Here is a 14,827-nt window from a genome sequence, read left to right as displayed (position 1 = left end):
GGGCAGGGAGCTCAGGGCAGGGACTTACAAAGAAGTGTTCAGGGTAGGGGGGATCAGGGCAGAGAGTGGGGAGGTGTGGGAGGCTCAGTACAGCCCCAAGGTCAGCTGGAACTGTGCTGGCCTGATGGTGGCTCCTCCTGCCTGGGAGGGGCATGGTGGTGGTGGCTGCAGTCCTGGGCCCCAGCTGAAGGTTGATTCCCAAGCCAACTGGGCTGTCAGCAGGAGATGTTCTTCTCCTCTCTGGCTGCTGGTTGCGCCTCAGTGGGGCTCCTGGTGAGCGGGGCCATTCAGCGGTACCCCCCCTCCTTTTTGTTCCTCCATAGCCCCCTGTGGTACCTCTGCAATATAACTTCCCCCACAGTTGCTGCCCCTCTGTGGTCATTGTGGAGCATAACAATCCCTGCTATCAGACTCCTTCCATGCGATGGCAAACAATCAGATTCCAGGCACATCCCATTGTTCTGGCACAACCAAACCCTCACTTTGCTTTAACTTATGATTAGAGGAAGTGGTATACTGAAGTTGGTGGTCCTAGCAATTATTGTTTAGGAGGAGTTCTTGAACAAATAGATTCATAGACTGACAGACAGGCAGACTGAGAGATGCATATTTCTAAAATATATAGTAAGATCGTTTGAGTAATGGTTTAGAACCAGAAGCAAACTGTCTGATTGTTAAACCCAGCCGATGAAGCAAAGAAAGAAGATAAATAGTCAGTAGGAGAGAACTGTTGCTCTTTTTTCAGCGCCTCAAGCAATCCAAAGAATCTCTGCACACATCTTTCTGAAAGTAGTTATTCTAGCTCAATTCCTTCCTACATAAATCAGAGAAGGGTGCAATCATCAGCACTCCCATCTCAACCTCTTTTCTGACAAAACACTGGCCCTAGTTACAAGCATTCTTGCTGCCTCTCAGCTGCCCTTGAAGTCAAGACATCATTGCAAAAAACACAGATATTTTTTAACAATGGAAACAACTGCTGTCACAACAATGACAAAAATACAGTTTTATAATATGGATTATAATCTGGGGCTTTATTTTGCTTCTTTTGAAGTCTATAGAAATTATACCATTGTCTTTAGCAAGAGAAAAAACGCCACAACAATTGGCTCAAGGAGTCCTATACAAAATTCTATTTTATAAAGAATTAACTTACTTGAAAACTGGATGGCAAACCCAGATTTGCTGATATAAAAGTCTGTGTCAAACTGGATAGTCACTATATTGAGTGTGCTATGAATGCCATCTGGAATAAGAGATCCACTAATTTCCTTAAGTAGCATCTCATTTTCTGGTGGTCCATCCCAAACTCGTAGTATGTCATGTGATGCTTCAGTATCAAAAGCAAGAAACTGGAGGCTGTAAAGCATCAGGAGATTTCTGTCAGCTTTGTTGTTTTTGTCAGTAATGTCTCTTTAATTATAAAATTAAAACCAATGTAGCAAATCAGTCTGAATTTACACACAAATTCAGATTGACTTTATAAATATTACTCTTGAACCATAAAAGTAAAGCTGTGAACATACATTAAACACACAACATAATTTGATAATGATTTAACTATATGACTTGTTTTAAAAGAAAAGGACATTTCTTAATCACGTGAAAATGATATCATGTTATCTACATCAAATATGATCAACATAAATTAAAATGTACCAATATAATTCTTTGAGAAGTACATATGTTGTTTCTATCACGCATCAAATGATAAATTGTGATCAGGTGCTTGACTTAAAATTAATTACTGAGCTGCAATCTTCTCCTTTTTTTTCATATTGGCTCTTTGCAATGGCTCTAGTACCATGTACTCTATGTAGAGGCATATATTTGTGTCTTTTAATAACTACTGTTTCTAAAATTAATCATGCTATTTTAATTAATGAAATAATTTCGCTGCCTTAACTCTACAATTTCCTCATTCACAAGAGCAGTGACAATGAAATTATAGAGGGACTTAAACCAACATTATGGAGCTAAATTTTTCTTAAAAAAAAAAGCCTGAATCTACATTTTTGGTATTGGAACCTTCTTTATCTAGAATATAAACCCATATCTTCTTCAATTACAGTACCTGACAATATTTCCTGGATCTACTTCAATCATCCACATGCAACGCAGATTGTTGTCATAAGGAAAAGGATAGCCAGGAGATAAGATTCTTCCTGATGATTCTCCTTTAAAACGACCTCCACATTCAGCTAATAAAAAAACCATTTGAAGAACAAAGCATTTTTTATTACACATAATTCTCCAAACTATGTTTATATATTGCTAACAATGAAAAAAGTATTTTAGGATTGAACATACTTTATGAAATGCAAAACAGAAGGAAGATTTAAAATGTTTTCAAAATATAAGATATTGGTGTATTTATTACTCAGATGTTTATATATTTTGCTACAGTTTTTATGCTTTTCTGATAATTTTGAAGGCAATACAGTGATTAGGGAACATACCATGCCATTTACTCATAGACTCATAGACTTCAAGGTCAGAAGGGACCATTATGATCATCTAGTCTGACCCCCTGCACAATACAGGCCACAGAATCTCACCCACCCACTACTAGAATAATCCTCCCACCTATATCTCAGATATTGAAGTCCTCAAATGATGGTTTAAAGACCCCAAGATGCAGAGAATCCTTCCACTAGTGACCTGTATCCCATGCTACAGAGGAAGGCGAAAAACCTCCAGGGCCTCTGCCAATCTACCCTGGAGGAAAATTCCTTCCCAACCTCAGATATGGCGATCAGCTGAACCCTGAGCATGTGGGCAAGACTCACCAACCAGACACCCAGAAAAAAGTTCTCTATAGTAACTCCTATCTTCCCACCATTGGCCTATTTACCACTGATAGTGAAAGGTCAATTAATTGCCAAGATCATATTATCTTATCAAACCATCCCCTTCATAAACCCATCTAACTTAATCTTGAAGCCAGATAGGTCTTTTGCCCCCACTACTTCCCTTGGAAGGCTGTTCCAGAACCTCACTCCTCTGATGGTTAGAAACTTTTGTCTAATTTTGAGTCTAAACTTCCTAATAGCCAACTTATATCCATTTGTTCTTATGTCCACAATGGTATTGAGCTTAAATAATTCCTCTCCCTCCCTGGCATTTATCCCTCTAATATATTTAAAGAGAGCAATCATATCTCCCCTCAGCCTTCTTTTGGTTAAGGTAAACAAGCCAAGCTCCTTGAGTCTCCTTTCATAAGACAGGTTTTCCATTCCTCGGATCATCCTAGTGGCCCTTCTTTGTACCTGTTCCAGTTTGAATTCATCCTTCTTAAACATGGGAGACCAGAACTGCACACAGTATTCCAAATGAGGTCTCACCAATGCCTTATATAACGACATTAAAACCTCCTTATCTCTACTGTAAATACCTCGCCTAATGCATCCCAAAACCGTATTAGCCTTTTTCACGGCCATGTCACATTAGCGGCTCATAGTCATCCTGTAATCAACCAGGACTCCGAGGTCCTTCTCCTCTTCCATTACTTCCAACTGATGTGTCCCCAGCTTATAACTAAAATTCTTGTTATTAATCCCTAAATGCATAACCTTACACTTCTCACTATTAAATTTCATCCTATTACTAGTACTCCAATTTACATGATCATCCAGATCTTCCTGTATGATATCCCGATCCTTTTCTGAATTGGCAATAAATACCTTCCAACTTCGTGTCATCCACAAACATTATTAGCACACTCCCACTTTTAGTGCCAAGGTCAGTAATAAAAAGATTAAATTATAATGGTCCCAGAACTGATCCCTGAGGAACTCCGCTATTAACCTCTCTCCAGCCTGACATTTCACCTTTCAGTATGACTCACTGTAGTCTCCCCTTTAACCAGTTCCTTATCCACCTCTCAATTTTCGTATTGATCCCCATCTTTTACAATTTAAGCAATAATTCCCCATGTAGTACTGTATCAAATGTCATTTATTTTTAGTAAGAAAAACTCCTCAATGAAAACAATGCAGAACTTAGCTTAACAACTGAAAGTATGAAAGAGCCAAAAAACATTAAAAAGTAAAAGAAAGAAAGAAAGAAAGAAAGAAAGAAAGAAAGAAAGAAAGAAAGAAAGAAAGAAAGAAAGAAAGAAAGAAAGAAAGAAAGAAAGAAAGAAAGAAAGAAAGAAAATAAAACTAAATAAATCCAGAATACACACTGAGAAAACAGAAGTTTGGGGTTGAAAAACAAAGCTGTAAAACTTTTCAACAAAGACATGTAATCATAGCAAAGCTATATTATTTCTTAAAGGATAACAGAAGGTAAGCTACTTCCTATTAGTTGGCCTCAGCCAATCATTAATGAAACCTGAATAATTCATAATCTTTCTAGTCCACCTCTGAGAAAATCTTATTTTTATAAAGACCCTTCGGGCCTTTTAAATCTGTTTATTTTGCTTTCCTTCCTTTTAAATCACTCTAATGCTTTCTCTCTTGGCCACACCAATGCCAAAATAATGCTTTGATTAGATCTTTTGGTGTAGTTAAAATGCAGTTCAATTTTAACTTAACATCATCTAAAATATTTAGTTGGGAGATTTTTTAGCCTATGATATATGAGCTTTATGACAACATTTAATCGAAACAGCACTCTTGACTGATTTCCCAACATAGTAGAAGCAAATTTTCAGAGACAGGTAGTCTCTTCAAACTTCTCATATATTTTTTTAGATATTTTTCCAACCTGATGACTCCTACAAGGTCTTTTGAAAAATATTTCTTCATGACTGTTTAAGTCAAAGAATGGGAATGATTGTTACTCTCACTTTTGAACGGGAACATAAAATGAGTGCACTATGAGTAGCATATTATTTGTTGGCAGAAGAAAAAATACAAATTCTATTTATTAAAAAAATATTAAAAATTCTATTCCAGATTTGAGAGTTAAGACAATGTGATGATGTTGCTCCCCCACCAATAAGGAATAATGTATGACATGATATGTTTGTGCAGTTGGCAAATTAAAATATTGCTGACTATGTTTTAAATTTTTGTTGTTATTTATTAATATAATAATAATTATTATTGTTATTTTTAACTCTGAGTTAATATTTATTAGAGATGAGGTAGGGCCTCAAACTTCAAGTCATTATCACAACTCTCTCTCTAATTCAAGAATGTAAGAATTTAAGAGTTTGGTATGGCATATTATAAAAAACAAACAAACAAACCAAAAAACCCTGGGCACAGCCACAAAGTCCTGTTTCAGATTTCATCTAACTCACAGTTTGAAGGCGACTGGATCTTTTGTTTTGATTTAAACCCACATCTACTTTAGAACATATTTGCTCCATCATAATTGCTGGACACAACTGAACACAACACAATTAGTGTTCTTCCTTTTCAATGTAGTTTAGCTGCAGTATTAGCTGGCTAGGTTTCATCATCTCTTTAACCAATTTCTTCAGTTTGTATTGTTCTTAAGACATCATTAAGCTCTGACTTTACACTTGACAACATGAATGGCCCAGAAGTAGCTATATGAAGGACATAGGATTTATAATGTATTATTTAGAGATATCCTAAATATCTTTGAACTCTGTTTTAGCAGGAATAAGCAATTATACTGGAGAATGTAGAATCAGACAACTTCAGTTTACAATTGATGTCAACACCTACTTTTCTTTTCCTCTTCTTACACCTTGTCTATAGACAAATCTCACACTGATTTTATTAAAGTTATTTTAAAAATCTATTTATCCATTCTGAACAAATTCCTTTATGCACACACTTAACTAGATTTATAAATAGCTTATAACAACTTAAACTCTTGTGTAGATAAACTTAATTAAGTGTACAACAAATTATATTTTCAAAAATAAACTGAATTTAACTTATTGAGCTAAGATATATCGATATAAACTAGCTGCCAATCCAATTAAATGTATCCATACAGGAGTTTGCAACAGTTTAACTAAATAGATTTTTAAAAAAATGCTGAACAGTGCAAGTGTTGTATGTAGACCGGTCCTTCCTGAAGTGGTTATACCTCACATTTTGTGATGTTCAAGGTGGTCAACATCATGAAAGTACTCCAAACTGCTAAGTACTTTACTTAGGAAGGAACAATCAGTTACACACATACACAATGAGAAATGACTGCCTACGATGAGTACCATAGACAGAGATTTGGAGGTCACAGCGAACAACAAGCTAAATATGAGTTAACAGTGTGACACTTACAAAAAAAGCAAACCTTATTCTGGGATATATTCACAGGAGTATCATAAGCAAGACATGAGAAGTATTTCTTCTGTTCTATTCTGCATTGATTAGACCTAAACTGGACTATTGTTTTCATTTCTGTGTGCCACATTTCAGAAAAAATGTGGAAAAGCTGGAGAAAGTCCAGAGAAGCACAACAAAAACTATAAAAATTTCCAGAAAATATGACATATGAGGGAAGTTTGTAAAAGTTGGGTTTGTTTAGTCTGAAAAAGAGAAGACTGAGAGGGGACTTGATAACAGCTTTAAAGTACCAAGAAAGTTATCAAAAGAAAGAGGGATAAAAATTATTCTTCTTAACTTCTGAGAATAGAACAAGAAGCAATGGGATTCCATTGAAGCAAAGGACATTAGGTTGGACATTAGGGAAAACTTTCTTCATGTCAGGATGGTGAAGCACTGGAATAAATTCCCTTGGAAGTTTATAGAATCACCGCTGACCCACAGAAAAATCAGTCTGGGGCCACACACAAGTGAGAAGCAGGGGGATCTCCAATATTGGGGGGAAGCCCCAAGCCTTGAGGACCAAATACAAGCAAGCCTCCTTAGGTTCCCCACCTTTGCTTTATGGAATGTTTGTGAGTTGGTATGTGCATTCATCTCACTTTTAAAATCTATAGGCCATATTGTAAGGTAATATTTGAGTGTTTCTATTGTAAGCCTCTGTAGCTATATATATATAAAAGTGAGAGGAAAAAGATATTAATGAGCATGAAATATTACACTATGTCTACACTGCAGGGTTTTTGGACAAGAAGTCTTTGCGGAAGAGTTCTTGTGCAAAACCTTTTTGAACAAAAACACGTCTACACCTCTTGTGCACGAAAGCTTTGATAGTCATTCACAGAATGGCCATCAGAGCACGCGTGCTTTTTCGGATAGGCTCTATTTGTGCAAGAAACCCCTGCAGAACGTCTACACATGCCTTTTTGCGCAAGAGCTGTAGCACAAAAAGGAGTTATGCCTTGTAGAAGGATGTATACCTACACTGCAAAAAGCCATCTGTTCTGTCGATTGACTGTAGATTTTCTTGCGCAAAAACACTCTTGAGGTATGGACTCTCTGCAGGTTTTTGTGCAAAACCAGGTGTTTCTGTGCAAAAACCTTGTAGTGTAGACATAGCCTCTGTGTTAGGTCCTGCCCAACAAGGAAGACCCATCAACACATAACTATGGTGGACCCTCAAAGAGATCAAAAGATTTGGTCCCCAGAGTTTAGGCTTGGTTAGCCATAAAGAATTTACTTAAAAAACAACAAATAGTCTAGTAGCACTTTAAAGACTAACAAAACATGTAAATGGTATCATGAGCTTTCCTGGGCACAAAATGGTTTGAATCATGATATAAGATGGCTGGCACATTATCAAGCAACCAAACTATGAAGGTGTTAATGGTTCTTGATGTCTGAGTAGAATCTGGTCTTGGTTATCTTCCTTTCCTAGTGCAAACTAATAGTTCTTGTAACTATTTAGTCTTTGAGATGCTACTAGACTAATTGTTGTTTTTCCTGTTACAGACTCACTCGACTATCCTGCTGAAGCTTATCTACTCACTATCTTTTTTTCTTCCTCCCCTTATTTTTTTTCCTTCTTCCCCTCCTCTCCCCCTTTCCTCATTTATTCTTGGATCTGGACTTCCAACACTCTGGTAATCTGAAGAAGTGGGCTGTGCCCACGAAGATACCATCTACATGTTTTGCTAGTCTTTAAAGTCTACTAGACTATTTGTGGGGTTTTTTTTTAAGTTTTTCCTGTTACAGACTAACTCGGCTACCTCTCTGAAGATAAAGGAGGTATACAGCTTTCTTATTATAGAAGTTTCTATTACATTTTGAAATTTAAGGCTAACTCATTTATGTGCCTATGTTTACCAGCTTTAATCCTGTAAATAACTCTCTTATTTCCTTTTTCTAGTTAATAAATCTGTGGATAATTTATTATAGGATTGGTGTAAACTTTTTCTTTGGTGTGAGATTTTAAGGTGCAATTAACCTGAAGTATGAGACTAATCTTTTCAGACTGGGGATAACATGAACATTGTTGAAATTGTTTGTGTAAGGGAGCATCTATCACAAAGGCAACCTTGACTAGGTGACAAGGGAGATCGGAGTACCTAAGAGGATTGTCTGTGATTCTATGGGTTGGCTGTTACAGTGACCGAGGAGTTTACACTTTAAAATGGCAGGTGGAAACTAAGTATAAATTAGGGTTTGTGTCCTCTTTCTTAACAGTCTGCTCTGAAGTTCATATTCTCTCTCTGGAAACAGCTTGTCAGTCTATATGGCTCGAAGATAGTACACTTGCTGCCCCAGGAAGGTCGTATCCAAAACATTCACAAGTTTTCAGGACCAACAAAATTGTGGAATATTTTTTGTTATGTTTACTAATAATTGATTTGAAAATAGATTTAATTCATGTTAATGGTATGTTTATCCTTGAATCCTGAAATGAATGACTGTGAGGAGGCATAATGCAAAATAAGACACCTATGATTTTTCACATAAATTAAGCTTGAGCATAAAGGAGCATGTGCAAACTTTTTGTCTGCCCTCTTTCCCCCTCCGCCCCCAGAAAAGCCTCATTGAAGCATGTGGGCAAAGAGGAACCCTGAAGGAGCCCTTGGCTTCTATCTAGACAGTGATAAATTACTAACCATTCCTCTCTCCAATTCCCAAATAAAGAGGAGTGCCTCTTTTTCACTGCAATATATCTGAGGCAACACACTATATGGCACCCTTTATAAAAGGCTGGTAGTGAAACCACAATCTAGCTCCTGATCCCCAGGTGTGTACTTCAATATTCCTAATATTTCTATTATTCAATATTTGAATTTTTAATATATATTGTTTTAAAAAATTACATGTGAAAAGTGCTTTATAACTGATCATATTAATAGAATATGCTTACTGATTTACAAATAGTTTAGCAAGTCAAGACCCCAGATATCTTTTCTAAGTTAACCGAGAGTGTTAAAAACAAGAAACACATTTAACAATAATTTCTATTATGCACTTCTGTATTAATATTTACTTGCCTGATGGTCTAACTACAACTTTCAGATGCCAAGAAGTGATATAATTAGCAGGTTGGGACAGAGTTGCCAGATGGAACATATATCAAATAATCAGCCTTTAGAAAATATAATAGCATAAGGTTTTTTTAACACAATGGAATTTTCATTAAACTTAAAAAGAGTCTACTACCAATACAGGATGGCAGAGGATAGTCCCATGCCCTTCTCTCCCCTGTCATACACTTTAGAAGGCTACTTCCATGGAGTGTGTAACCTGGATTGCATCCATAAATGATGGTACTGCCAGCAAAATGGCCTTGGTCACTGATCTTGTATCCAAATTGTGGAACTCCAGGATCCTCACAATGTGATAGCTCAAAACCTGTAATAAGAGTAGAGTAACATAATTAAAACAATAACACACAATTGGGAATTTAAAGGCTTTTCTTTTAGTCTCTTCACAGAAAATTTGTATTTTTTATTCAGCAACAAATTTAAGTTTCTTTTTTTTTTAAATGGGACTAAAAATGATAGAAAAGTACAGGATTTTCAGAAAGGAGCCTAAATTCAATTTTCAAAATATATTAGGGCACATAGAAGCCTAAAGCCATGACTCTACTTACCAGAGGATCGACATTCTGATGATCAGTCTTCCAGGATTCAATTTAGTATGTCTAGTAAAGACCCACTAAATCAAATGCTGAGGATGTTCTCATTGGTACCAGTACTCCTCGCTGTTCCTAGGAGTGAGGGAAGTCAACAGGAATATTTCTCTGCCAACCTCCCACTTTGGGGCTGCCTCAGAAAATCGATGCAAGGTACATTGACTTCAGCCATGCAATTCACATAGCTGGAGTTGTGTATCTTGCATCAATTTTCTCTGTCAGTGTAGACTTGGCCTTATATTATGTGTATGTTGCAATTGGTAGCTGTGACTGCATCATACATAGGCTAGTTAAATCAAAGCTATCTTAGGTAACAATGTCAGTGAAGTCACAACAGTGTAGGCAGCTGCAACTTGAATATATACCCAGAGTCTTTGATGGGCAAGGCTAAGCTGCAGCCTTGTGACTATTATTATTGGAACTAGCTTTGATCTTTAACACATGCTGAAACCATACTTCCTGTCCAAATGCAAGAGAGACATACCCTAAGTCTCACTAGAAGTTTTTGGAATTGTCTGTACAAACAATTATTTAATGGCAGTTTGGGGTGTAAATCTACCTCACACTAACCTGCCATGAGCTAAGTGGCTGGGTGGACCATGCTACCATGCACCAAAAGTTCTATAGTTTGTTTTAACCTAACCCACTTTGCAACAAGAGCAGATTTAAGCACATTGTGGTGATCTATTATGAGTGGCAGCAGGATCCAGACTGACATGATGGCAACCGCATTGTAGATTGATACCTCTATTGGCACGAACCAAGTGTTCATGTAAACAAGCTCTCAATGAATTATATTAAACTGGCTTTATATTCTTCTTCACTTTGATTTTCCTTAAGAAAAGTTATAAACATTCCAATGTTTAAGACATAGCCTTCAAAAACAGTGTGTTGTTAGAAAATGTACTTTTCACTACGCCCCAATTAGCCAGTGAAGTAAAAAAACAAACAAAAACAATGAGGACACTTTACATATGGTTGACAATTGCTTGTTGCAATGTGTAATGCACAAATATGTGGTAAAGTAAATTGCAATATACTAAAGCATTCTCAGCCCTAGTCTACATCAGGAAATTATTTCTCAATAACTCCCCTTATTTCAAAATAACAGGTGGAATGTCCACACTACTAAGCCCTTTATTTCAAAATAGGGGGCTGGTTATTTTGAAATAATAACTCCTGCTTTCCACGAGGAATAACGCTTATTTCAAAACAGTTATTTTGAAATAGCGGTAGTGTGGATATTTCACTGCTGATATTTCGAAATAACTACTCCCCAGAGTCATTCAAAGTAATTACTCCACAGTGCTTCCTAGGGCTCTAAGTCAAGGTAGCATGTTCACATTATGGGAGTCTGCCTCAGACTAATTTTGAGGCTTCCCTGTAGCATGGACCTGCTATTTCAAAATAGTTATTTTGGGAGTCATTATATTGAAATAATTTATTTCTAAATAATTTCCTAGTGTAGATATGCCCTCAACAAAGAAAAAAGTGTTTGGACAGTGACTTGAACTCAAAACCACAATATATTGAATTTAATTTCCAGAAATTATCAATACTCTGAAAAAGTCAGAGCTTTTTTTTTCTTTTTGATGTATTTCTGCTCCGATTCCTTTCGACTGACAACCATAAAACAAAGTTAAGTGCTAAAAAATTACATGGCTTTCAATGGCCACATAATATAAATACCATCTATTTCTAAATATTACAATAATTTATAATACAACACTAAAATTAATTGTCCAATTATTATGATGACACTTTGGTTTAGTTTGACAATGAATGTGTAGGCGCTCAATAGCAAAATTGCAGAGTTTGGTTGTTTGTTGCTATTTTCTTTTCAAGCTTTAATATAAAACCATCTCCTTTACCAAGGCCACATATGTCTGAATACAAAGTAGCACTTTCATAATAGTTAAATGAGTAAAGGTTTCTATTCTAATCCTGCTTTTAGTAGCTCGGAACTTTCAGAACTTAAAGATTGAAAGATATAGGCTGATCTCAGACTGAAGTTGAATTGTTCAGGAAAGTGTGCACTAAAACAGTTCTGTCACTTTTGAGAAAAAGGGGAGTAGAATAGTGAAATAAAAAAAACACATCTGTAAATTACAAAATACCAGGTGAGGGTAGAAAATTGAAACACTGCCAAAAATACAGAAATAGAACAAGGTCATGCAAGTGTTCTAGTGTAAATGGGTTTTGAGCTGAGGATAGGAGAATCTAGGAATCTCATTCTATTTGAACACATGCAAAATTTAATAATACTACTTAGCTAATGTGCATATGTAGCAAGGGCATATGGTTCATGTGACCCTGACATTCCCACATATGTCTGAGAAAGTAATAAAGAAAAGGTTTTCCTCCAAGATTGTGTCCACCAAGTCTCATATTGTGGAACTGTGCTGACTGGTTGACAACTTTGTGAGCATTCTCTCTCTCTTCTCAATTACTGAGCTGTGTTTATTAATGGTCAAGAATTTTCATTTACTTTACAGCAAAACTGCTTAGATGCAGATTGAGCTATATATTGATATGGTAACAGAAATATGTCTTGGTAAGTTACATGCTGTGTCATTTCTATTGAGTTTCAGCCAGTATGGCTCTTCGAGAATATGGAGATAACAGGGACTTTCATGCCAGAACCTGTGAGTTAGATTATTGTTCTGCCTTACTGTTGAAGTCTAGGAGTGAAGTACTGAGCCCCACTATTGGCCAAGATTTTCACTGTTACTCTGTGAGTATGGGGAATAGGTGGTATGCCAGAAAGTTTTCATTTAAAAGTCCATGTTTAAGACTCTAACTGTTGATACTGACATTGTATCTAATTGCTTGTATCCTATCTCCTATTTCCAGGGAAAGTCACTGAGGCTATGTCTTCACTGAGAGTTCTTCCTGCAGAAAATATGATAATGAGGGACTCATTAGCATAAGTCGCAGTCTCATGCTAATGAGACTGTGACTTATACTAACGAGTCCCTCATTAGCATATTTTCTGCTGGAAGAACTTGCAGTGAAGACATAGCCTGAGAGGGCTATGATTAGAAATGGTGAATAATTATAAGTTTAGTTCACTGGCAGTTCTGATTTTTTTTAAAAGTTTTGCTATGGATCAAATAAAAAATAAATATTCCAGCAATCAAAAAGAAAAAAAAATGTTCTTCAAGCTCTTTTCCAAAACAAAGCAGAATTAGATTCATAATATACTGGCAACCACCTCCTTCATAAATTTTAGTCTAGTGGTTTGGGTACACACTCGGGATATGGGAGATCAGAGAAATGGGACTTGAACTTAGGTATCCCATATTACCGGAAAATGCTCTAGCCACTAGAGTCGCTTTTTCTCAATATCTCCTATAAAAGCTGGCTCATTTTCTATACATAAATAATCTTTGGCTTAGTAACTTGAGGTAGAGTGTCTCACTTTGTGAGTATCCTAATCCATAAGGTTGTAGAGTCATTTTCACTCTCTTTACCTGGCCCAGTGATTATTCATTATCATTCATAGTGGCAATTCATAGCTATTTATGCTAGGGTTGTTGTCGTTTTTCATTATTATTTTCCTCTTCCCCAAGGAAAATTCAACAAAACAAAACTAATTTAGTTTGTGTATGCCACAAAATCTGTGAAGTGTGTTTTAGTTTCACTATGGAAATTCTAAAAAGTCCATTTCATGTATAAAGATATTGAAATTCAATACCTGATTAGACCATTTGGTTGTTTAATTCAGTGTCCTGTCTCTGAAAGTGACCGGTATAGGCTGTACCTCCCTTTTCCAGGACTCTCTGGTTTGGCAGGATCACAGATGTTCCTGAACCACAGAGTCCAGGTATAGGGAGGTCTGGTCACTAAGTGGTAGCATGTGGGGGAGGGAACTCACTCGTGAGCCCCGTAGGGAGGAGACTGCAGCAGGGAGATCTGGCACCAGCAACTGGGCAGTAGCAGGGGACCGGCAGTGGCCATAAAGTTCCAGCCTCGGCAACGCAGTTCCGGCTCCAGCTGAAGCCAGGAAGTACTGACCCTTGCTGCACAGCTCCGACACTGGCAGCAGCAGGGCCAGCAGGCTCTGGAGAGCTTTGGTCCAGAGAATGAGGGCTGGCCAGGCAGCAGTGGAGCTGGGGGGAGACAGCAGTTTAGCACGGGCCATTATAGGAGGGACTGCCCCTGCTCCGGCAAATCCCCTTGTCCAGGACCAGTCAGGTCCTAAGGTTACCAGGCCAGAGAGGTTCAACCTGTACCAAATGCTTCAGAAGAAGAGGAAACACTGTTCATGCCCCGATCAACAGACACTTATGCACTAACACATCCTTGGGGAATGTTTTCTTCCTACTGTTAATGGATACTACTTGGTTATGTTTCAAAACTTTGGTTAGTTTTTCTATTATTTTAAGATGAAATACTATAATTTCATATACTCTTTTTATTTATGTGATTATTTAATCCTTCTTGGAATCCTACTAGCTCTTTACATCTATAACTTCTTGTGACAATGAATTGCACTGGATAATTTCCAGATGAGAATATTTATTCAAAACAGAAGTCCAAATATGAAATCACTGATTTAATGAAAAAGAAACAACACAATATTGGAAATTAGGAAAGTGGAATTATTCATGAAAGGTGCATAAGAACATACTTCAGTTCTACTGAAATCAATTCATTTGAGTATATATTTAATATTAAGCCGGTGTTTAAGTGTTTTCCTGATGTGAAGCCATTATGATCCCCAGAAAATACTTCCCTTTAAAAAAAATGTTTTAGTTAGAAGTAAACTTATTAGTCCTCTGGCAGAAGGAGTCAATTCAACTATCAAACTACAAATAACAACAAAATCAATCCTTTAAGTAACACAGACAGTAGAGCTCCAATATAAGAAATGTTATTTGATTTGGGAAGACAGTTG

The 14,827-nt window shown here is 36.8% G+C and overlaps 1 protein-coding gene across 3 annotated transcripts in view; it reads right to left on the bottom strand.

The window, feature by feature from the left end:
- CSMD3 (CUB and Sushi multiple domains 3) overlaps positions 1-14,827 on the bottom strand; it is a 1,183,531-nt gene that overhangs the window by 374,585 nt on the left and 794,119 nt on the right. For all 3 annotated transcript variants that reach the window (XM_075920204.1, XM_075920205.1, XM_075920206.1), the window contains 3 exons: positions 9,453-9,644; positions 2,075-2,201; positions 1,157-1,359 (listed from right to left, as the gene is read on the bottom strand). In XM_075920204.1, the coding sequence (XP_075776319.1) occupies positions 1,157-1,359; positions 2,075-2,201; positions 9,453-9,644 (522 nt within the window). The remainder of the gene's footprint in view (positions 1-1,156; positions 1,360-2,074; positions 2,202-9,452; positions 9,645-14,827) is intronic.

This window comes from Pelodiscus sinensis, chromosome 2 (assembly GCF_049634645.1).
Source record: "Pelodiscus sinensis isolate JC-2024 chromosome 2, ASM4963464v1, whole genome shotgun sequence".
NCBI lineage: Eukaryota > Metazoa > Chordata > Testudines > Trionychidae > Pelodiscus > Pelodiscus sinensis.
Note: the sequence above shows the minus strand (reverse complement) of the source record. Positions and strands in the feature narration are given on the sequence as shown.